This window comes from Mytilus trossulus, chromosome 1, assembly GCF_036588685.1.
Source record: "Mytilus trossulus isolate FHL-02 chromosome 1, PNRI_Mtr1.1.1.hap1, whole genome shotgun sequence".
In the NCBI taxonomy this organism is placed as follows: Eukaryota; Metazoa; Mollusca; class Bivalvia; order Mytilida; family Mytilidae; genus Mytilus; species Mytilus trossulus.
In genome coordinates, this window is record NC_086373.1 from 66,593,725 (window position 1) to 66,617,532 (window position 23,808).

General features: G+C 32.1%; 1 protein-coding gene across 1 annotated transcript in view; it reads left to right on the forward strand.

Moving 5' to 3' along the window:
• The window catches only part of LOC134690304 (fatty acid synthase-like), a 35,952-nt gene extending 13,241 nt beyond the window's left edge, over positions 1-22,711 (forward strand). The window contains exons 4-24 of the mRNA XM_063550307.1: positions 865-1,065; positions 1,626-1,748; positions 2,790-3,020; positions 3,961-4,379; positions 6,000-6,233; positions 6,701-6,890; positions 7,958-8,187; positions 8,850-9,151; positions 9,716-10,098; positions 10,755-10,991; positions 11,599-11,778; positions 12,141-13,323; positions 14,080-14,222; positions 14,977-15,275; positions 16,076-16,433; positions 16,924-17,046; positions 17,700-17,923; positions 18,790-19,128; positions 19,680-19,926; positions 20,236-20,481; positions 22,129-22,711. Coding sequence (XP_063406377.1) covers positions 865-1,065; positions 1,626-1,748; positions 2,790-3,020; positions 3,961-4,379; positions 6,000-6,233; positions 6,701-6,890; positions 7,958-8,187; positions 8,850-9,151; positions 9,716-10,098; positions 10,755-10,991; positions 11,599-11,778; positions 12,141-13,323; positions 14,080-14,222; positions 14,977-15,275; positions 16,076-16,433; positions 16,924-17,046; positions 17,700-17,923; positions 18,790-19,128; positions 19,680-19,926; positions 20,236-20,481; positions 22,129-22,322 — 6,086 coding nt within the window. The 3' untranslated portion in view covers positions 22,323-22,711. The remainder of the gene's footprint in view (positions 1-864; positions 1,066-1,625; positions 1,749-2,789; positions 3,021-3,960; positions 4,380-5,999; positions 6,234-6,700; positions 6,891-7,957; positions 8,188-8,849; positions 9,152-9,715; positions 10,099-10,754; positions 10,992-11,598; positions 11,779-12,140; positions 13,324-14,079; positions 14,223-14,976; positions 15,276-16,075; positions 16,434-16,923; positions 17,047-17,699; positions 17,924-18,789; positions 19,129-19,679; positions 19,927-20,235; positions 20,482-22,128) is intronic.
• The last annotated feature ends 1,097 nt before the right edge of the window (positions 22,712-23,808 follow it).

Here is a 23,808-nt window from a genome sequence, read left to right on the forward strand (position 1 = left end):
TCATATTAAAGATAATAGAAATTTTGAAAAAAATTATAATTATTGAAATAAGTTTTTTATGTTTATTCTCAATATTTGCATTTTCAATTAATAATGACGTTCTGGGTATTTCGGTACACTTCTGGTCCTCAATGAATGTCACTTGGTTCCCTACTTGATACTACAATGTTCTAGTCGAAAACCGGTAACTAGATCATTCGTAGATACATGTAGTATAAATATTGGAATTGTCCTTCCATTCAACATAAAATATGTGATTTTATAGATCTATTTTTAATAAATTATCCGTTCAAATATTGAGATGCTTTTCCGAAATTTACATTGGACGATTCAATCTATTATTTGGGATCCTCCTTTGTAAGACCTATTATTCATTTCCTTGGCTTCCATGATATTGAAATTGCGAGTTTGAGTAAATTGCGCTTGGGTCTCCAGACATTATTGTTTGTGTTATTTGCATCAAACAGATCATTTATAATTTACTGGCAATCATCTACTTTCGTCCAGTTGAAACGTTGTATTTAATTAGTCATAGTTGAAACTTAAGGGATTTTAGCTGAGTTATTATTTATATACGAGTTGTTGTGTTGATGCATGATTGTTGTTTCGATATGTTATATATCTGAACCATTCACCGAAACCGATAAAATCGCGACAAACCCGTATCGATTCATGACTTAAATGTTCTCTCCCAATTGTGACCTTATACTATCTTATCTAAATAATGAATTGAGAAAAGTGATTGTTTTTCGTAATTTCTAGTTTGAGTTTGAGTATTCCTGTGGTTATCTTCTGCCCTTTTTTTAGTCCTACAGGTATGTTTCCATAAGTACGATTACACTATCAAGTATTATTTTTGTTTAGGTCCAAGCCTCAGTGTAGACACTGCCTGCTCTTCCAGTTTGACGGCCATGGATCAAGCTTTTCACAGCATTAGACAAGGGCACTGTGATGCAGCCATTGTAGCTGGTTGCAATTTGTGTGTACGACCGACATCATCACTACAGTTCCATAAACTCGGAATGCTTTCAAAAGACGGCACTTGCAAATCTTTCGATGCATCAGGTATGGTTTAATACTTGATACATCTTTATATTTACTTTTAAATGCAGGTTTTACAGTGTTACTAACCATTAAAAACATAGGACAGATACAGATTAAATACATTTTAAAATTATTCAAGATCGATACGCCCAAATTTTGCCGATTTCCATCTAAGATTATATTTTTTTTATTATTAATTTTGTATTTCAAACGAATGAATACATCATGAAAAAAATGAATACTTGACCATCGTTGTCAAAAACATAAACCTTTATCCGACTGTCATACAAGTGAGAGGTTAAGCTTACTGTAGAACAAGGTTTAATCCATCATTTTCTACATAAGAGATTACGTGTACCAAGTCTGAAATGTGACAGTTGCTATTCATTTGTTTGGTGTTTTTGCGCTTACGAATTTCCCATTTGATAATCAAACACCCATTTTTTCAGTTGATAAAGTTGTGTCTCTTTGTCACGTGTGTCTCGGATTCTTACACCTCTTCTGATACATTAGTTGTTTCTTTAGTATTATCATGTGTTGTGGTAACATTTTGTAACAGTAACGAACTATAACTTTGATAGGTGATGGGTACTGCAGAAGTGAAGGTGTTGTTGCTGTCTTCATACAAAAACAAAATGTATCGAGGAGAATATATTGTACCATATTACATGCTAGATCAAACAATGATGGAAGGAAGGAAAAAGGTAAAATTAACTACAATGATCATAATAAACATATATAACTGTGGGTATTATATTTTCATTTTAATTTCAGCTAGCTTCCAAAGTTACATTAAACTCAAATTCCATCTGACGATTTTGCACATATATTTAATTTGAGCATATCACGTCGCTGCGCTTTACACATCAAAACAGATTTCAAGATAGTTTATGTTTATTTTCGTCAATAAACAGATAAAAAAAGTCAATCTTATATTGAATTTAGAAATGTGCTGTTTCCTGCATATTAACCCTTTAATATGTGGGCATTTGCTTTGTAAACAAGGTGTAGTTAAAATATTCATACTTATGCAAATATTCAAACATTTTATCCATATAGAAAATACGTTGTAGTGCATTTGAACAAATTTAAGAAGTGATATTGTCATTTATTTGTGTATTCTTAAGATACCTTATTTCACATAAGAAAATGTCTGTACCAAGCCATTTTATTAGGGACGTATATTTTTTAATTTTCCTCGGAGTGTTTTTATGATTTTACTTTTGATTGCCATCACTGATTTTGGGTTTTCAAATGCTTAGATATAAGTATTCATATGGAAAAATATCATTCTGATTACTTTTTACGAAATTCTTTTGATAACTCTGATTCAAGGGACTATATATACTATTTGTTTCAATCACATTTATTATTCAGTATGATATGCTGCAATGAAAATTTGTTAATCATATTGATAAATGATTTCTCGTCCTACATATCTTTGTTTCCTTTATTGACTTACACTTTTTTCCCGGTTATTTCTTCAATGTTTGTTCTAGGTCTTGTATTTTCAAATATATTTCATTGGCAAAACTGAATACACTTACTGTCGTTATGGGCATCTGGTGCACTTTAATTGATACCCTTGTTTTAATTTACATAATAAACGTTGTGGCATTGATCTAGAATTAAAGATGTATAAGGATGTCCAGACATGCAATATATGTCATGTTATATACTTTAGTCCTTTTCTGATTAGACTATCTAAATATTGTTTGCTAACCATATTTATTGTTTGTTTTAAGGAATAACATTTCCGTCTGGATCTGCACAAAAACAGTTATTACAAAGTCTTTATCGTGATATTGGTGTTGATCCTGGCTCAGTTGAGTATGTAGAGGCTCATGGAACGGGTACTCAAGCTGGTGACCCACAGGAACTTAATACTGTCTGCGATATCTTTTGTAAGGATCGTACGAAACCTCTTTTGATTGGCTCGGTTAAGTCGAATATTGGTCACACAGAACCCGCATCAGGTATTTCCTTTGATTAGTATTTGTCCATTATTGATGAGCTATATCATTCAGTAATTATATAAGATGTATTTTGAATTGTAAAACGATGCACATCTTACACCATTAAACAAGAGGTAAACACAAAAACAAAATCATTACGTGGATAATATAAATATCATTGTTAAATTGGGTTTATTTGTGAAATTGGTGCAGACTGACAATCAGAATATGTTTAGAACTTATGGATTTCCATCTGTTTAACTGATTACAAAACTTTTGAATTGATGAAATCCTAAGGCTTTTCTACCTCAGGAATATATTACCTCAGCTGTATTTGGCAAAACTTTTAGGAATTTTGGTCCTCAATGATTTTCAACTTCTTACTTTATTTGACCTTTTTAACGTTTTTTGATACGAGCGTCACAGATGAGTCTTTTGTAGACAAAACGCGCGTTTGGCGTAAACACAAAATTTAATCCTGTTATCAATGATGAGTTTATTTTATTGACTTTGTCATAAATTAGAAAATAGTTAACGTACATTACACACTTCTTAATACTGTTATGATTACTAATCTGATCTGTTCTCTAAACAATCTATCAGGAAGAAAAACCCTCACTGCAAACACATAATATACGGACCTTTTTTACCACTTTATCACCCAAAACATATATAGTTCCGTTCGTTTATGATAAGTAATTATGAAAATGCAACTTGAGAAACGTAACGCTCTTCTAAGCCACAATGCTACTGTGTTTTTTCAACTTTGTAACTGTTTGGCTTTATAGTTTTTTAAGTGAGCGTCACTGATGAGTCTTATGTAGACGGAACGCGCGTCTGGCGTTCTAAAATATAATCCTGGTACCTTTGATAACTATTTTCAAGTATTTTTTGTAACGTGCGTATTGTTCTTTTTTCCCAAGCCAATATTTATATCAGCTTTGAGTTTTTTTAAATGCAGGTTTAGCAGCAGTCGCGAAAATGATAATTTGCATGGAAAGTAGTCAGATAGCAGCAAATCTTCACTATAAAAACCCAAATCCTGATATCCCGGGACTTTCAAATGGGAAACTGAAAGTAGTTACAGAACACACATCTTTCAATGGTGGATTGATTGCAGTGAACTCTTTTGGATTTGGAGGTTCAAATTCTCATATCGTTTTGCGACCTCATCAAGGCAGTAAGATGACATCACGTGACCTGTCAAAACGATTATTCATCTATACTTCAAGAACAAAGACGGGTTTAGAAAAAGTTCTGACTGCAGCTGAGGATCACAGTACAAATATTCATTTTCATTCTTTTCTGAATGAAACTCGAAATTGCAGTCATATCTATAGAGGATTTACTGTTCTAAATACAGATCCTCAGATACAAGAAGTCCATGTAAGTAAGAATATTTTCTCCAGAAAATATCGTTGACTGTTTGACCCCTATTTTAGACATTTTTAACTATTATATATGTTGATTTTATTCACATACTGTTGTCAATATAAGGGAAATGTTGGCGACTGTCATACAAGTGAGAGGTTTTCTAGCTTTAAAACTAGGTCAAATCCACCATTACTACATTAGAGCATTCCAGGACCGAGGACAAGGAATATGACAGTTGGTATCCATTCGTTTGATGTGTTCGAAGTTTTGATTTGCCATTTGCTTACGGCGTTTTCATTTTGGATTTGTTGTTTTTGTTATTTATCTTTTTGGTATATTGCAAATTGTGACGAGAAAGGTGTTGCTAACATAAGTTCTTGCAGTTTTGAATTTTCATAGAATTGTTTGAATGCAGTATTTCCTGAAATTGCTACATTTCAACTGGTATATGTTTTGATTATCCTACAATCTGACTATCGTTTACAACAATGACGCGTTATGACGATCGTTCTCGGAGACCACTTTCTTTAAACCATTCAAGTCTAATTAGATTGTTTGTCTATATATGCATATTTGCCATTTGATAAGTTAGTAAACACGACTTTCACCAAGTTTTGTTAACAGTAGAATGACACCAGTGGATAACTTTCAGAACACTTTTCTAAAAATAATATTAGTTTAGTGTTGCTACGATGCATTTATGGTTTCTTAAGAGTATCTTGTACTTTTAATTCTTTAACCAACAACAAAAAGGCAATATTTTTTGTCACAATGTATATTACACATTTTATGGCTATTGCCAATAACAGTTGTTTAAAGTTGTTACTGTAATTCTAATTGCTTGTTTGTCTTTTTGTTCAAGGAATTATCATATGTGACCTGAAATATGTTTATCATATTGATGTTTACTCTTTGAAAGATAAAGGCAACAGTAGTATACCGCTGTTCAAAACTCATAAATCCATGGACAAAAAAACAAAATCGGGGATACAAACTAAAACCGAGGGAAACGCATTAAATATAAGAGGAGAACAACAACATAACACTAAAATGTATCACACACAGAAACGGACCGAGCATCAGAAAAAATCCCACGAGAATAACAAATATAACATCAAAACCAAATACATGAATTTGGGATAGACCAGTACCGTGACACATCTTATCGCAATGTGAATTTACACTGAAAAACAAGAGAAAACAAACGACTCAACGTTAAAATGTAATACACACAGAAACGAACTATAATATAACAATGGCCATATTCATGACTTGGTACAGGGCATTTTTAAAGGAAAAAATGGTGGGTTGAACCTGGTTTTGCGGCATGCCAAACCTTGCACTTTTATGGCCATATGAAATATAACATCAAAATGACAACAAAGAACCGTTCATGATCAATCCTTACTTTCATAAAACAAACAAATATTTTGAGCAAAATAACCATTGGGAAGAAAACATAGTTGAAGGTGAACAATTAGAGTATTAACAGTTAGAACCAACCCAGTTGCCGGTTAATGATGTTACTACATGACCTTGAAATTTAAAAGTTATGCATATCAGTTTAAATTGAAGAGGTAATGAAAATACTGTAGATTATTTCAGCTGTTTTATGGGTCGTTTCAGGCTGTTACACATCAGGAAATTCGTCCAGTCTGGTTTGTATTTTCTGGAATGGGGACACAATGGTGTGGTATGGGAAAACAGATGATGGACATTCCACTATTTAAAGAGTCCATATTGAGATCAGAAACAGTGCTAGATCCATATGGTGTTAAACTTTGTTTAATCTTGACGAGTGGATTGGAGAACTATTTCAACGATGCATTAAATTGTTTTGTTTGTATCGCTGCAATACAGGTACGGTTCAGGCGCTTGGGACACACTGGGGGAAGCGGCTGTTCGTAACTTACGTTACGTACGGCCCAATATGGCAGATGATCATACCGATAAGTTTAAGTTTTCCTAAACACTGATCAAAAGCATTGTTGGTAGAGAAAATTGGTAAATCTCTGTATGACATGTAGTACAACACAAAACAGTTCACTTTTCAAATGGAAATGGTAAATGCAATATTTTTTCTTTGGTTTGTAAGGTAGATACAAGTAAATGTAATTATAAAACGCAATTGATGAGGTTTTTTCTGAGTGTAAAAGAAAAAAAGTATTTAAGCAAATGAAGTTTGTTTGTATAAAGATTATATATTTAACTGATTTCGTTTCTATACCTATTTGTATTAATTGAAAAATAAAACGAAATGCTGATATATTTATAACGTACCTATATTTGATGAAGGAATTCATTTTGGTCTGTTGTTTATTCTACAGATAGCATTGGTAGATCTTTTATCTGCCGTTGGCATCATGCCAGATGGAATTTTGGGTCATTCAGTTGGAGAACTGGCTTGTGGTTATGCTGATGGTTCCTTAACAGCAAATGAGACTATTCTAGCAGCTTTCTGGAGAGGAAAATGTATCCAAGAAGCAAATTTGCCATTAGGAGGCATGGCTGCTGTAGGTAAGAAGTATTACTTTGTTATCAATCAGCTTAAAGGGAACGTTTTAACTCTATTCTAATTCTTAGTAACGTAGATTTATAAAGTGCAAAACTAAAGGTAGATAAAAGATAGAGTACCTGTTGGTGACCTTCTGCTGTTGTGTTTTTTTATTTTGGTCGGGTTGTTGTCTCTTTGACACATTCCCCATTTCCATTCTCAATTTTAGATAAAGAGATACATGTCAATGTGACAGTCGCCAAAAGATGAATAATAAGGGCAGCACAAAGTCGTCAACAGAGGATAAGTTCTATATTCTCCATATAACAACCATTGCATGAAAACACTACTCTCTAAATTACTAACACATAAACACTTAAAAAATAAATGTTATTTCATTTAAGAATGTTTACACGCACAGATAGAATGACATACTACAAGTACTATATTAAGCAATAAACTTTTTTTTTTTCTCTTTGGATTATTTTGTTTGCTAACCAGTCAATCGCAATCTAATTCATGTTTGCACGTTTGCAGTGATGTTGTCTTACTGTCATCGGTAAATTGGAAGTTGGAGCCATCAACACCATATTTTACCAAGCCATAACATTTAAGCGAGGAGTCATTCACGTTATTCAAAGGGTGTCGTTGGTCGCTGCCTGCGATAATTGATTTTCGTTTTTTGTATTGTTTTAGCATGAATCGGAACGTTGTTTTTTTCTCGTGTAATGGTTTAACATCTCGACATATCAAGACATTTTAAAGTCCCCTATACGTAATTGGTTGTGTTCATTGTTGAAATCGATCGAACAAATATAATGATTAACGTCCTAGATCTTAAGGTTTTGATTTATAGTTGTTTTATTTCCAAAAACGTTACTTAATTTTCATAATGAGTACACTATGAAGAAACATGAACATTAACGACAGATGAGTTTTAATTGAAATTTAAGTGATTTTCAGAATATCTAAAAACTTTTTTAACAGTTTTGAAATGTACCGGAAATGACAGCTTTGTCGATTAGTATTCAACTACCCTTCAAAATAATGTGTTTCGTCTGTTGAATATCATGGAATATCTCTTTAATAGGTTTGACATGGGAAAAGACTACAGAAATGTGTCCGCCAGATGTAGTTCCTGCTTGTCATAACTCAGAAGATACAGTAACGATATCTGGTCCTGCAGCATCGGTTTCACAATTTGTTACGGATCTACAAAAGAAACAAATATTTGCAAAGAACGTGAATAGTGCTGGTATTGCTTTCCATTCGTATCAAATGGCAAAAATTGCACCAGCACTAAAATCCGCGTTGGCAAATGTAAGTTATTTCTATTTTCTTAATTCATGATGTCTCTTTTTTGAAACCTGTTTTATCCATATCGTGTTCAATTTTCCAACAATTAATAAGTTATTCATATCAGGTCAAATCAGTACTTAGGACAATCTTTAACTTGCACTGATATATTTGTTTTATATTTCTTTTTTGTTTTGTGTATAAGGACTCACTGTACCTTGTGGACGAAAAACGTCAATACAAGCGATATTCCTTTTGTGTTTTGTGTTTTTCAATGTATGTACTGATTTTGTGTCGTGAATGGATAAATTGTACCCCATATCATTTTTCCCCCTACTAAATTCTGAGATAATTATGTTAATTATTGAAGGATTCACAGTTGGTGCTCTAATAGCATAAATAAAACAATAAACATTTACAAATTGTGTTGATTTGAATCACCAGGAAGACACACACTCAAATTGTTTTCATAATGACATATTAATGACAAAAAGGGACATAAATAAAAGGCATTCAACCTCTAAAACTTTGTTTGAAAATTCGTCAAATGGCATTTTCATTCTATTTAATAGACGCTTCTAATGATACAAAATTGAGTGAATGTCACATAATGAATATATTTATATGTGTGCACAAATATCTATCAACTGATTGCTTACAGTTGATATTTTTTTTATTTTTTTAAGGTTATCGTACCAAAATCAAGAAGTAAGAAATGGATTAGTTCGTCCATTCCAGAAGAAAATTGGCATTCGGATATGGCTAAATATTCGTCCGCTGACTACCATGTTAACAACTTAGTGAGCCCTGTCCTTTTTCACGAAGCACTGAAACATGTTCCTTACAATGCTGTTGTCATAGAAATTGCACCTCATTGTTTACTACAAGCCATACTTAAAAGATCTCTTGGACCTAAATGCACTTCATTGGGGCTGATGAAGAGAGACCACGAAGACAATATAACATATTTCCTTACAAGTTTAGGAAGGTATGTAAACAAATTTGATCAAAGAACTATATACTGTCAGCAATTTTAGAGTTTGTATCATACTAGTATTTATATTTACATCTTTTGTGACAATAAAGTATATCATTGCCATAAAAGCGGGAGGTTTGACTACCCATAAAACCAGTACCAAACCACCATTTTTCTTTAAATGTCCTGTACCAAGTCAGGAAAATGTCATTGTTATATTATAGTTCATTTCTGTGTGTATTATACTTTTTTTTTTTATATATTTTCGAAGAAACTACAAATCCTCAGTGAAAGAAGGCCTTTGACTTTTGATAGTATTTGACCTAACCAACATGCAGTAGAAATGCCACAACTTTTTATTTTTGTTTTACCCATTCATATAACAATCAGCTCAAAAATTAGATAACAGGCCAAAACCATTAGTCTAAGAATAAAATATTATTCGAAGATTTAAAACTTCGTAATTGCTGTCTACCAATCAAAATAATGGATTTATATTGAACGCATATTTATTATTTGATGTAAAATAATCTACAATGATGCTGTATCTCATGTGTGCATTATTTTCCTTTCAAGGTGCTTCCTACATGGAATAAACTTGGATCCTCTAAAGCTCTGTCAACCAGTTAAGTTTCCCGTGCCAAAAGAAACTCCAATGATTTCTTCTTTGGTAGAATGGGATCATTCAGTTTCATGGGATGTACCAAAGGCAGAACACTTTTCTGCACAGGCATTAGAGTCAAATGGTGGTTCCACTCATGAAATTGAAATGTCAAATAATTCAAAATACAGTTACCTTACTGGTCATACCATCGATGGCCGTCTCTTGTTTCCTGCTACAGGTTTCCTAGTATTAACATGGAAGTCATTTGCAAAGATGAAGAGAAAGGTTTATTATGAAATCCCCGTAAAGTTTGAAAATGTGGCAATCCATGCGACAACTATAATGCCAAATGAAGGTAAGTTTTTCCTTTAGGAATTTAGATTGAAACGTAATTTTCCTTTTTCAATTACAACCGGAAAGAGTCGAATACAAGTACATCATTTTGGAATTTCGTTTCGTTGTGAATATTAAACAATTTGTATACTTTATATACTGTTTTGACAGACATTAATGGTTCTTGCAATATCTAGAAATCATTTCCAGTTGACCCTTTCTGTTAATAAATATGAAAAAAACACCCATTGAATTTTTATACAGTAGTAAAATTATTATGAATAACCTGTATTATTCTACGTATCTTCAGAAATTCATGCATAACCATGACACCTAACAAAAAAAAGAGAAAAGCGGTCTCAAATCGGCATCTGTCATCATTCATCTCGTTGTTAGTTAAGATATAATTTGAACAAAATATTCAAAGGAATTATTCAATATCATATATATATCCACTTAGTGTTTTAAACACAAATCATGATAAATGTTCCAACAAAACGGATTTCAAAAGAACACTGCGATATTGATTACAGCTAGTTAAAATGATAGAAAAATTAGTTCGTTTACTTAGAATACCAGGTTTAATTCAGATCTATTTTTGATAGATACAAAGACGTGTGACTATCCAGTGTTCTTCCACTTCTTATGCTTTGTAAATTACTAATTTTAATTTCATAGGTAAAGTCAAGTTCAAGGTAAATATAATGGAATCAACAGGGACATTTGAGATCTCAGAAAATGACACGCTAAAATGCAGTGGTTCTATATCTGTTTTATCATCTCCTGTCAAAAAGGTCAATATGAACCAAAAAGAGGAGTGTCAACTAACCTCTGCAGATGTGTATAAAGAATTGCGACTTAGAGGGTATGAGTACGACGGAGAGTTTCGGGGCATTCTTAACGCTAATATAGAAGGTATTGTTATATATATTATGTCAACATCAACCAATGCAAACAAAGCAAATGAAGCTCCAAAAAATACCAATTTATTATACTTATTATCTAACAATCATGACGATGTTGCTTCAACATAGCGTGTTTTAACAATTCAATCTTTCTTTTAACAAATATGTACTGTTCATTGCTTGTCCAGACGTATTTAGAGGCAAACAAAATGGATACATTTAATAGTTATCAAAGGTATCTGGCTTATGATTTAATTCACCGGACGCGCGTTTCGTTAAAGAACACACACCTTGTAAAGTATTTTTTATGATTCATGACAAACCATCAGTGCATGTCATATGAAAAAAGGTTACATTTAATATAAATCAGCATTGGACATGCACATATAATATGTGGTGAGGTTGAACATGTTAGTAAACCTCAATCATCGCCTCATTTGAGACAGCGATGTAGCAGCAATCATTCAATAACTTATGATAGATAAATAATATTTTCCATTCTGAAGAATCAATCAGTACACATCCAATGAATTTAGCTAAAACAAGTCATGTTTTGAATAGACCGCTATATCATGACCTTGTACAATGTCAAAATATAAGTATATAATATATTGCAGGTAGTAGAGGTGAATTAGCATGGATTGACAACTGGGTATCTTTCTTGGATACTATGTTACAAATGTGGATATTATGTACTGGAGAACAGTGCTTGCGATTACCCACACGGATTGCGGCTGTCTCGATTGACCCAAAAACTCACACGGATCACCTTCTTTTCACTAAAGAAAAACCAAAATGTATGTTACTATATTTCATTTTTCAAACATGAAAAACTATAGATGTTTAAAGAAATATGAGTCAATGTCTAAAACTATTTTTGTCAACTGATTTATCTTTGAAAGGTTGTTGAATTGAAGACGTTGATAAGTTTTAATTTTTGATTCAACTAAATATGTGTAGTTAAGTGAAAATAATTTTTATCATTTACATTAGATTTTTTTCACATTTATGAAGCAGTTTCAATAATGATTAAGTGTAAAAACTGAATTAAATATCATTATGTTATTTTTAAATTGCCTTCTCTTTTTAACAATTGTATTCACAAAAAAAGGAATACAACAAATAATGTGTCAACAAATGTTAATACAAATTGTTTCAGCATCATTTGTCAAAGTGGAAAAAGATCGCAACATAGTGATCTCTTCTGGCGTCGAAATCCTAGGAATCCATTCAAATGTGGCACCAAGACGTCAACATGCGAATCCTGTCCTGCAAAAGTATTGTTTTATACCTCACACTACAGATGAAATTGTAGGAAAAGAACTAGTAAACTGTGTTCAAAATTGTTATGCATATGCCGTCCACAGTCTGGATATTTTATGCAAGAACGGAATTCAAAAGTCCTATAAGAATCGAATTGAAACATTCCTAAACCAGATAACGAGTAAAATACCTTCTTTAAAAGATACAAGAAGATCTAAAGCAAAATGCGACGAGTTTGAATTTAAATTAACGAGCATATTCGAAAATATAGAAGAAAACAAAACGGAAAATGGAAATTTAAAGATTGTGGAAGATGTTACTTTGATGTCTCGTCCAGAAATTATGGTACCGTGCTTGGATATTGCTATTGAAAATACTGCATCTTACAGATTCAATATATTAGAAGTAATGACCACTGGCAAATCGGTAGATATGTATATTCTCCCACTGGTAAATGAAAGACCTTTTACAGAAATCACTTACACTGTAGCTGGAAGTCAGAAAATCTTCTCAGAGGAATCAAGTAATAAGAATTATGTTAAATGGGATGCAACTTCAGATTATCCCTCAAATTCCAAGCAAATTGACATTGTAGTTGCCAGGAACTTTCTCTGTACACAAAACAACATCAAAACAGCATTCTCATATTTATCAACTGCCGTTCAAGAAAATGGCTTCATACTTATCGAGGAAATAACAAATAATTTTCCAGTAGCATTTTTGTTAGAAAGATTGTGGACAGTCCCTCTTGAAATGGAAGATGAACGTACTTGTTATTGTTACTGTGATGAACAACGATGGGATGGAATCTTTAAAGAAGTTGGCTATGAACTGATCTTCAAACGTTCAGGTCATTTCTCTACGTTGTTTCTCCTTCGTCGTAAATGGAAAATAGTTGACGAGGGAATTGTAAGTGTACCAGTTGATGATTTGAATGGATCCTGGTTTGAAGCTTTGAAAAACAAGTTCATTGCACCACAACAGAAAACTCTTTGGATAACTGTGAATTCTCAGCCACTTAGTGGTGTTATTGGTATAGTTAATTGTCTAAGACGGGAACCCGGCGGAAACAAACTGAGGTATTTTATTTCTCAAATTTGCACATACAAAATAAACTGAAGTTTCTATGACATAATATTATTTTCCTTATCAATGATATTTTTAGTAACAGTCTATGTCGATCGTCAGTGTAATTTCCGAAGATTTTAAATTGTCTGACAAAATACAGTTCAAACTGAAAGTAGAATCCGACTACTCGACTTTATTTTTAAACGAATCATAAAAATTGACAAATATCATTTACGAGTTTTCATTTCTCTACCATTAAGCGTGGCTAATTTAAGCATTACTACTAGTCTTTTCCAAACAATAGTTATATCAGTTGATAAAACAAATTGTATTCAACTATTGGTCTGTACATGAAATAATGTTTGATAATCCAGATTAAGGTGCATCAATCAAGGTGCTATAACCTCCTAAATTTTTAAATTTTAAGTTTTCATTTACTTCATATGTGCTATGGTGCTCTGCGTGTTGTGTTTTGTATATAAGATTAAAGATAATGTACTGATGGATGTTCTGTTATCCTGGATAAATGGGATGGTTGTTTTTTTGTAATTTGACTTTGGTCACTGACCACGAAAGACAGGTTATCATTGCAAGTCAACAAATTCTCTTGAAAACAGGTTATGGCCGCAAATATCATTAATGGTATACATAAGTTGGATTTTTAATGGATATTATATATCAACCCAACGTCTATTTGTACTAAGGTCAAAAAATGGTGTTGTTTTTTAATTCTCATTTTAAATTAAAAACAAATCATTCTTTAACAGATGTATTTTCAACCAAGGAAATACAGCTTTGGATCTTTCATCAGAAAATGAGGAAATTCGGCAGCTGTTTCGAAAGGACCTAGCATTTAATGTTTTCAAAAATGGACAATGGGGGTCATACAAACATTTACCTTTGACAAAAGGTAAGATTCATTGACGTTGGTTACGCTTTTTTGTTATGTCAAAGTTTCATACAAATAGTATATATAACATGGAGCGATTTGACAATTAACATCTAACTGGACATAAAAAAATATGTTACATTTAAATATTAGTTTCAGATTAGATATGTATTAGAAAGATACACCGCTTGGAAAGTTACACTTCTATTTAATAATTGTTACAAAAAATATGATTCTCGTTCTTAAGATGAATTCAAATAAGTTTGATACAAAGGGTCTATTTGCTTTTTTAACAAACAACAAGCAAAAGTTCCTGATACTTACTTTTCTCGCATTTTGTCTTGTTACTGTTTTTCATACATTACTAAAACGGCGTGTCTTTACTCATTGATGACAGCGTAGAGTGCGGTGCTTATTTTCGTCATAATTTTCATGTTTTCTGCAATTTATGTTCAGGTCTTTTGGTTTTTTGAAGTATACTGATAGTTCTTTGTCAAAAACAAAACATTCTTAGCTTGAAAATATTTTTCTTTGAAAATAAATCATCTTTAAAGTTGGATTAAAGGCTATTAGAAATTTCCTGATGATTTGTCAAAGGGGGTACATATTCGTCGGTTTAACACATCTATATAAACCAAATAACTGCAGCTTTGAACAATATTCATCAAATCATTTTCGGTATAGATAAAAAGCAGACATTTCAAAGATGCAAAGAACTGAAAATAAAGACAGGTTCTAAATATTGATCATTTCATAAAACCCTATATTTTTCTAGAATTGCTCAGCAGCCAAAAATTGTGTCAGCATGCTCATGTCAATATTCAAACGAAGGGAGATCTGTCAAGTTTGACGTGGATAGAATCTCCTTTAACAAAATACTTTGGAAACAAGAGTAACAGACTGTGCAGCGTCCACTATGCATCCCTTAATTTCCGAGACGTTATGTTAGCAACGGGGAGATTGCAACCTGACGCTATTCCGGGAAAGTTAGCAGAGCAAGATTGCATTTTGGGAATGGAAGTTTCTGGATTGGATGAGCAAGGGAATAGAGTTATGGGACTTGTTTCATCAAAGGTATTTATCACATTTATGTATGCAATGTTTAGATCATTTTAGGTAAGTCATGGACATAAATTACAAGGACATAAATCGCAAACAAAATACGATACAGCTTAACGTTTTCAATAAGCATGTCGTTATTTTCAAATTTGTTGAGAGACTTTGACTTCGAGTTCTGTATTTTTGTTATTTTAATTCATAAAAGAAAGACTTTTTTGACACACGATTGAAATGAAGGTAGTTGGTTTTCAAAAAGAAGGAGAGAGAAACCAATGGGACTTTTGATCCAATAAGCTTAATAAGACAAACCGAAACCAACAACGCCATGGCAAAATATCAAAACAGTATAAAAGCATACAGCAGTCAACATACCTTAACATGGAAAACGAAAAGCTAGGTGACATGAAGCTTTTATTCAATTATAGATTGATCAAAGAATTGTATGTAAGCATTTTGCCCATAGATATTTATATTTCCTCAAAATTTCGTTCTCAGAAGCAATTTGCAGGGTTTGCATGATGACCTTTGTCAAGCAATTTGGAACGATTAAAACGAAGATTACTGTTATATCGTTCACATAAAGGTTTTCTTGCTTACAGTAATCATTCAGCAAAAATAACATGTTGTTATTCCAAGTGACTTTTATCAAATGATCAAATGATTTCTATTGGCATCCGATTACTCGTATTTTCGTATGTACCGTTAGCGTCAATGAAGCTGAAAATACAATATTCTAACGATATTTTAAGCTACATTTTATCTTTATTCGTTATATAATAGGTCTATATGAAAATGTCAAATTTTGAAATTTGTAGGGTCTAGCAACAACTCTTCATGTCAATGATAAGTTTTTGTGGTCAGTTCCAGACAACTGGACATTAGGTGAGGCAGCCACTGTTCCTGTGGTATATGCAACAGCATATTACGCTTTAGTTGTAAGAGGAAGGATTAAACATGGAGATCGAGTTCTTATTCATTCTGGATCAGGAGGAGTTGGTCAAGCTGCTATTTCTATTGCCTTACATTATAGTTGTGAGGTTTATACTACAGTTGGATCAGAAAATAAGAAGATGTACTTACAAAAGAGATTTCCGCAGTTGAAAGACAATCATTTTAGTAATTCTAGATCAACAGAATTTGAATCTCATGTAATGAAAATGACTGAGGGAAAAGGTACGTACGTGTAAATACATGGGTTATTGTTGTTGTGCTGTTGGTTTTTTTCTCTCTCTTTTCTTTTTTTCATTAACAAAATACCAAACTTTCTGCAAATTTGCAAAATTTTAAATTAATCAATTACGTTTTAAATTGCCTAGAGTTATACAGACGCAGTCATTTTGACGTTGACCTTTATTTACTTTGTGTGTTCATGATGGCTACTGTTGTATTGCATTGTAATACCATGCTGAATTCTCATTTTTACATGGGTATGCAATATTTTTGTCAATATCTTAAACCTTGCTAAAAAGGTTTATTATTGTGAAAATTCAATTATTTAAATATGTGTTAATGAAACTTCAGACAAAAACAAATCTTTTTAATGCAATGCTGGTGCATTTTTTTTGCATATTTTTATAAAGCAATGCAGCCTAGTAATACGCAGCTACTTGCCTTCATTTTTTCATACTTTTGCTAAAACGTTTAGAACATGGTTATGTTGTAGGTGTTAATTTGGTGCTGAATTCGTTATCAGAAGAAAAACTGCAGGCTAGCATTCGAGTAATAGCTGACCATGGAAGATTCCTTGAAATCGGAAAGTTTGATCTATCCAAAAATACACCTTTAGGTAGGCATTCTAACGATTTACTAGTATAAATCTCTGTTAATATTTAACATAAATAACGTTTACCTCGGAAGATTGATAATTTCTGATTGCAAATGTCTAGTTGCAGTTATTGTATACTTATTAAGAAAGTATGTAAACTAACAAATAAACTTCACCCTACGTAGGAATTGCAATGCAGGCCAACTTACATGTTTGAGAAAGTTTAAACAGAAACTTAAAACAAAAATATTTTAGAGGGGGGGGGAAGTAATTGTTCTTGCAACATGCCTCAAACATACTGTCAGATAGTTGTTGCACGGGTTCTAGAACCTGCAGAGAATGTGTCGCTTTCCCTATGCGATGTGCCATATATATTTAAGTTCATTTTCCCCTGTCTATATCAGTCAGAGATCAAGAAAAGAACGTCACTGATAGATAAGAACTCGATTCAATGAAATCGTTACACACAAAAAAAAACGTGAAATAATCCCAATCAAAATATGCTAGCAGAAATATCTTTTTTCAAAGTATCGAGTATAGTAGTTAAGCATTCTTTGCTGCGTTTATCTAAAATTTTATTTTACACAAAACCTAGACCTGTTTGTTAATTATCCTACTTTTGTAAAATATTAACTCCTTAACCTTAAATATTTCTAGAATATATTGTTCTGTAGGGATGTCTATATTCCTGAAGAATGTAACTTTTCATGGAATCTTATTGGATGCCCTGTTTGAAGAGGATAATCAGGATTGGAAGGAAGTTTCAACATTACTAACACAAGGCGTACAGTCTGGAACAGTGAGACCACTAAAATATACAGAATTTAACAACAACAAAGTAGAAGAAGCTTTCAGATTTATGGCACAAGGACAGCATATTGGAAAAATTCTTATAAAAGTAGGCGCTTTATCAATAACATATTTCTTTGTTTCCAGGTTCAGAATCAAGGGAGATAATATATAACAATAAGCTAATATTGCACAAGTATAAAGATCTCTGTTCATTTTCTGGGCTTTAAATAGTTAAAAAAATAATATTTTCATGTATTAGAACGCGCTATATTTTACATTCAGCAGCACTTACAAATGAAATATATATATCCAAATTAATACGATATTCTAAAGCTTGTGTCTCCTATCATAATTTTTTTGACAGATACTTGCACCTAACGAAGAAGCTTATAAATAAAGGCAACAGTAGTATACCGCTGTTCAAAACTCATAAATCCATGGACAAAAAACAAAATCGGGGTAACAAACCAAAACCGAGCGAAACGCATTAAATATAAGAGGAGAACAACGACACAACACCGAAACGCAACACACACAGAAACGGACCAAGCATCAGACAAAACACCACGAGAATAACAAATATAACATGAAAACCAAACACATGAATTTGGGATAGACAAGTACCGTGCCACGTCTTATCTCAATATCTCAAAAATAAGAGGAAACACAAACGACTCAACGTTAAAATGCAACACACAGAGAAACGAACAATAATATAACAATGACCATCTTCCTGACTTGGTACAGGACATTTTTAAAGGGGAATAAAAGTGGTGGGTTATAAGCTTGAGGATTCAAATGTTGAAGTTTAAGTATTTCCGAAAATAACAATCTGAAAATTTGAATGTTTTCGGTAAATGATAAAAATTGCTTTTATCAATAGCCGTTTTCACGAGACAATCATGAGGTTTTTCTAATAAATATTTTTTTAAAAAGTCTTTGATTTAAGATATTTTCTTTACTTTTCAAAAGGTTAGAGATGTTACGGACGATACCAGTATTCATACTCTTTTAGCATTACCCAAGTCTTATTGTCATCCGACAAAATCCTACATCATAACAGGAGGTCTAGGTGGCATGGGTTTAGAAATTGGTCATTGGCTCATCAACAAAGGTGCTAAGAATCTTGTCCTTACATCAAGGTCAGGAATCAAGACAGGATATCAAACCAGAATGATACAGAACTGGACACGTAAAGGCATCCAAGTTTTGATATCTTCTCAAGATATATCAAATGTGGAAGCAACAACAAGACTAATTGCAGAAGCTGAAGAGTTAGGACCAGTTGGAGGGGTATTTCACCTTGCTGTTGTAAGTAGAAAAAAAAACATTTTCTTTTTTAAGTATGCGTTTTTTGAAAATGATTGTCTACTCAAGTAGATTGATCTTAGTGCAATAAAAATATCTGAAGTTGGTTTAAACTAAGTATATCGATCTTGATCTGAACTGGTCATGTACATGTATGTTTCACTATAGTGGAAGACGAATCCGCACACAAATGTGGTTCTTTCAACGATTTTACAGCTTAAAAAATCATTTAAAAAAATCAATTATTTAGTTAAATTAAAAAAATTCAGAAAAGTTCATTCATACAAAGATTCAGTCATACAAAGTCATTAAGAGGCCGCACGAATATTATACATGTATAGATTAAGAAAGAAAAAGAGAGATAATGTAAACGTTCTGTTGTTTTTTTATTTGGTCGGGTTATTGTCTCTTTGACACATTCCTCATTTCCATTCTCAATTTTATTTCAATCCGGTACTTCAGTTAATGTATTCCGAACTAATTTGTAACAATAATTTAGTGTATAATTTAAAATTCTTTAAGAATATCTAAATTTAAAACTATGATTTTTCTAGGTTTTAAAAGATCAGTTGTTCGAGAACATGTCAAAGGATGCTTTTGATGATGTGTGCAGGCCCAAAGTGATTGGCACACTTAATTTAGATAAGATAACAAGAAAGTCGTGTAAGGACTGTTTGGATTGGTTTGTTGTCTTCTCGTCTATTGCAAGTGGGAGGGGCAATGCTGGACAGACAAATTACGGATATGCAAATTCTGTAATGGAAAGAATATGCGAAGACAGGAAAGAAAATGGGTTCCCTGGTTAGTGAATTAAACCGATAATAATGTTATTTAAGTAAAAGATATAGGCTTCTCATACATTTGAGGGGCATCAGCCCGAAATATATGAGACGATAACATCTGATTTGCACAGAAGTAATAGATAAATAGTTTGTTTAGCTTGTTCTAAAAAGAGCTATTACTAGTTGTTTGGAATGTTTTTCCAAAGCGATATTAGATTCTCCGTATAATGCAGGATTTATGATATTCTCTAAATTCATAAACAACTTTTCCAACATACTTTAAGTTTTTAAGTATTGACACACCATTTCTAAATTTCTTATTTTACAGCATTAGCTATACAGTGGGGTTTGGTTGGGGATGTTGGTATATTCTTGGAAAACAAGGGAACCAATGAGTCTGTAGTTGGTGGAACATTACCTCAAAGGATGAAATCGTGTTTGAATGTCTTAGATCAGTTCATGAACCTGGATTGCCCAGTTGTATCAAGCTATGTGATATCAGAGAAGCGACAAAAAACAAGTTCTGGTGGGGTCTCGAAAACAAGTGTATTAGAAGCAGTATGCCATATTTTAGGTAATTATATGATTTGTTTAAATCTACTTAAGCACATAACGCCAAACACTTGTTTTGTCATATTATACACCTAAATGACTGGGTGTGAGGGTAATAGCAAGTTTGTTGTCCCTGAGGTACCAACTATTGCTCGAGGCAAAGCCGAGAGCAATAGTTGGTATGCGAAGGGACAACAAACTTGCTAGTATCCGCACAACCAGTCATTAGGTGTTTTATTATACTGAACAACACAGACATATATACACCAAATAACTAATTTTCTAAAAGTGTATAATATATCATCTGAAAGAAAAGAAAATTGTCACATAACTTTATATGCACATGATGACTTATAATTTTAAAATTCGTTTTGTATTTATAAATATTTCATTAATTTCAATCAAGACTAGAAATACTTGTGTTAAACTTTCAGTGCTTATAATAAATTCTAGCGCAACTACACCAAACGCAAATTCACTTTTAATATACAGAAAGCGAACCCATATGATGAATAAGGTACTATATTTTAGATCTTTCAAAAATTCCTGTGAAGATTTTCTTTCTCTTTTGTAATTGCTTCTGTTCTTGTAATTGAAATTACAATCAACTCAAACAGATTCCACCGTTTACAATATTAGAGTTAGTTTGACGTTGCAAAGCATACGTAACCAAGCAGAGTAGTCAATGACATCATTATCGTCCAATGAAAAATAAGCATGAAAAAGTACGGGAAAGATGATTATGAAACTATTCACCGGGGCAATAGTCTTTGAAACTATTAACTGGTAAATGGTTCTGTGGAATGAAATAGCACAACTATTTCATTACTTTTTATATAGAAAAAACATACTGAGGTATAATAATTCTTTTTATGCTGGCGTAACAACAGAAACAGTTGCGTAATAGCACCTACATAGGAAGAAATAAAAAAAAATGTATGGCGCTAATACGCTATCGTATAAATCCTTCAGTTCATTTATATTTTCAGAAGTGTCGTGTTGAATATGAACATTTGAACAAAATGCAAAGCATGATATGATTTGCTAAATTTTGTGAATGGTAGTTATTCGTTTGAAGTGTTTGAGCTTTTGATTTTGCCATTTGATTAGGGACTTTCTGGGGTTTTTTAAGTTATCATCAAAGTTCAGTATTTTTGTGAATTTACTGTTTTGTACGCTTTTTCATTTAGACAGTATAATGGAATAAGTAAAAGAGGGACGAAAAATACCAAAGGGACAGTCAAACTCATATCGTCCCTTGAATATTGATAAAGTGAATTTCAGAAGCTTTTTATCATTTACACTTCATTACAAATGAATAATTTTAAGTAGTGTTTCGATATGTCATCTATGTTTTACTTCAGTCAGACCTTTTTCGTCGAACATGATCTTTACACTCCAGTGCATTTAAAAATCATCTGCATTAAGGATGGTTGCTAATAAAAAAAAATCATATTCGAAATCTTTTGATTCAGACGCATCATAGCTTTTAAAAGAAAAAGGCACCAATGTTAAATATATGAACGATCTATAAAGATAATCATTTCCCGCCAAAGTTGCAATGGCTTATATCTTAAAAAAAGATTTTTTCCCCCGTTTTTTTCGATTGCTTTTTTGCCTTGTTATATATTTGTGATTTTAGTGAACATATAATATATTTTAATTTCAGGTATCAAGGATCCATCAGTGATTAAACCAGAAACCAATTTAGTAGCTTTGGGATTTGATTCCTTAATGGATGTGGAAGTCCAACAGACACTTGAAAGAGATTTTGAAATCGCTTTATCAATGAAAGAAATACGACATCTCACCTTTGCAAAACTGAAGACAATGTCATCAAATAAAAGGAGCATCGCAAACTAATAAACAAATAAACAGTGTTTAAATACAAAAATTGAGTTATGCACTATTATATGTAGACACTGTTTATGTTTGTTTCAAAACTAACTGTATTTACAATTATATCTAGACAGTGTTTTTGTTTGTTGCAAATGTTGTTTTATTTACAATTATGCATATTACGACAATGTGATTTGTTTGTTTTGAAACGTTGTTTACAATTATATATAGACAATGTTTTTGTTTGTTTCAAAACTTGTTTTATCTAAAATTATATTAAAGCGGCGTTTTGTTTGTTTCAAAAACTTGTTTTATTTACAATTATCTCAATACAGTGTTTTGTTTGTTTCAAACACATTATATTTAAAATAATATTTGTTATTATTGTTACAAACTTGATTTATTCACTATTATATATATTTAAGGAGTGTGTTTGCCCATATGAAACTTGTTTTATTTACAGTTATGTATAATATATTTGTTTTGCTAGTTTTGCTAGTTTTTCATTTACAAATAATTTAATTTTGAATGTAACGCGTCTTCTGATTGGCTGACGTTATTTTGTTATGAGCCCATAAACATAATTTAGTCATGTGACCGTGGCGTCATCAACGTTTTTCCATGGGTTTATACGGTTAAAATGGAATTTAGAATTAAATTATAAGAAATGACTGTAATATTTTTTCTGTCTATTCGAAATAACATAAAAAATTTGGTGCACACTGTTAAATAACCCGCTACGCGAGTTATTCAGTGTGCACCAAATTTTTTATATGATTTCTTCATAGACAGAAAAAATATTTCATTCATTCCTTAATTATATATTTAAACAGTGTTTTTGCTTGATTCAAACTTGTTTAACCTTTAATCATATTTTTAAAATGTGTTTTGCTTGTTTTAAAACTTTTTTAATTACATTAATTATATCTATTTACTTTGTTTACAACTATATCTAGACAGTGTTTTTATTTGTTTCATTTACAATTATATTAAAGCAACTCATACATTAGCAATAATATTTTTTCATGATATTGACGTTACCATAATAAGGATAGAAACAAAGGGAACACGACATTGACACTGATATGTAAGTGGTCAGAGTATAGTTTGCCCAACCTTCCGGAATTTTCAATTTTATTCTTTTCAACTTTGTATTTGATTTGGTCTTCTAACTGTTTTTGTTTCACTGTTGAGTGTGTTGCCTTTCCTCGGCAGTTTTAATCTAGCGGCAAATATATATATATAAACGAGTCTAAATTGAAAACTACGTTCAAACCTATAATTGCGTTGGATAAAAATCGCAATTTTTATACGTGTGCATGTAAAACAAATTTCGTTGTAGAAGGGTCTAAAAACAGCAAACAACATTTTCCAGAAGACCAAAAAAGTGAAAAAGTATATTTAAACAAAACGCATTTGACTAACAGGCCGAACAACCGATGTTCTTTAACCCTGCTGACTGCCATTGGCGATTGCCAAATAAAATTGATCACAAGATGTAACAAAATGG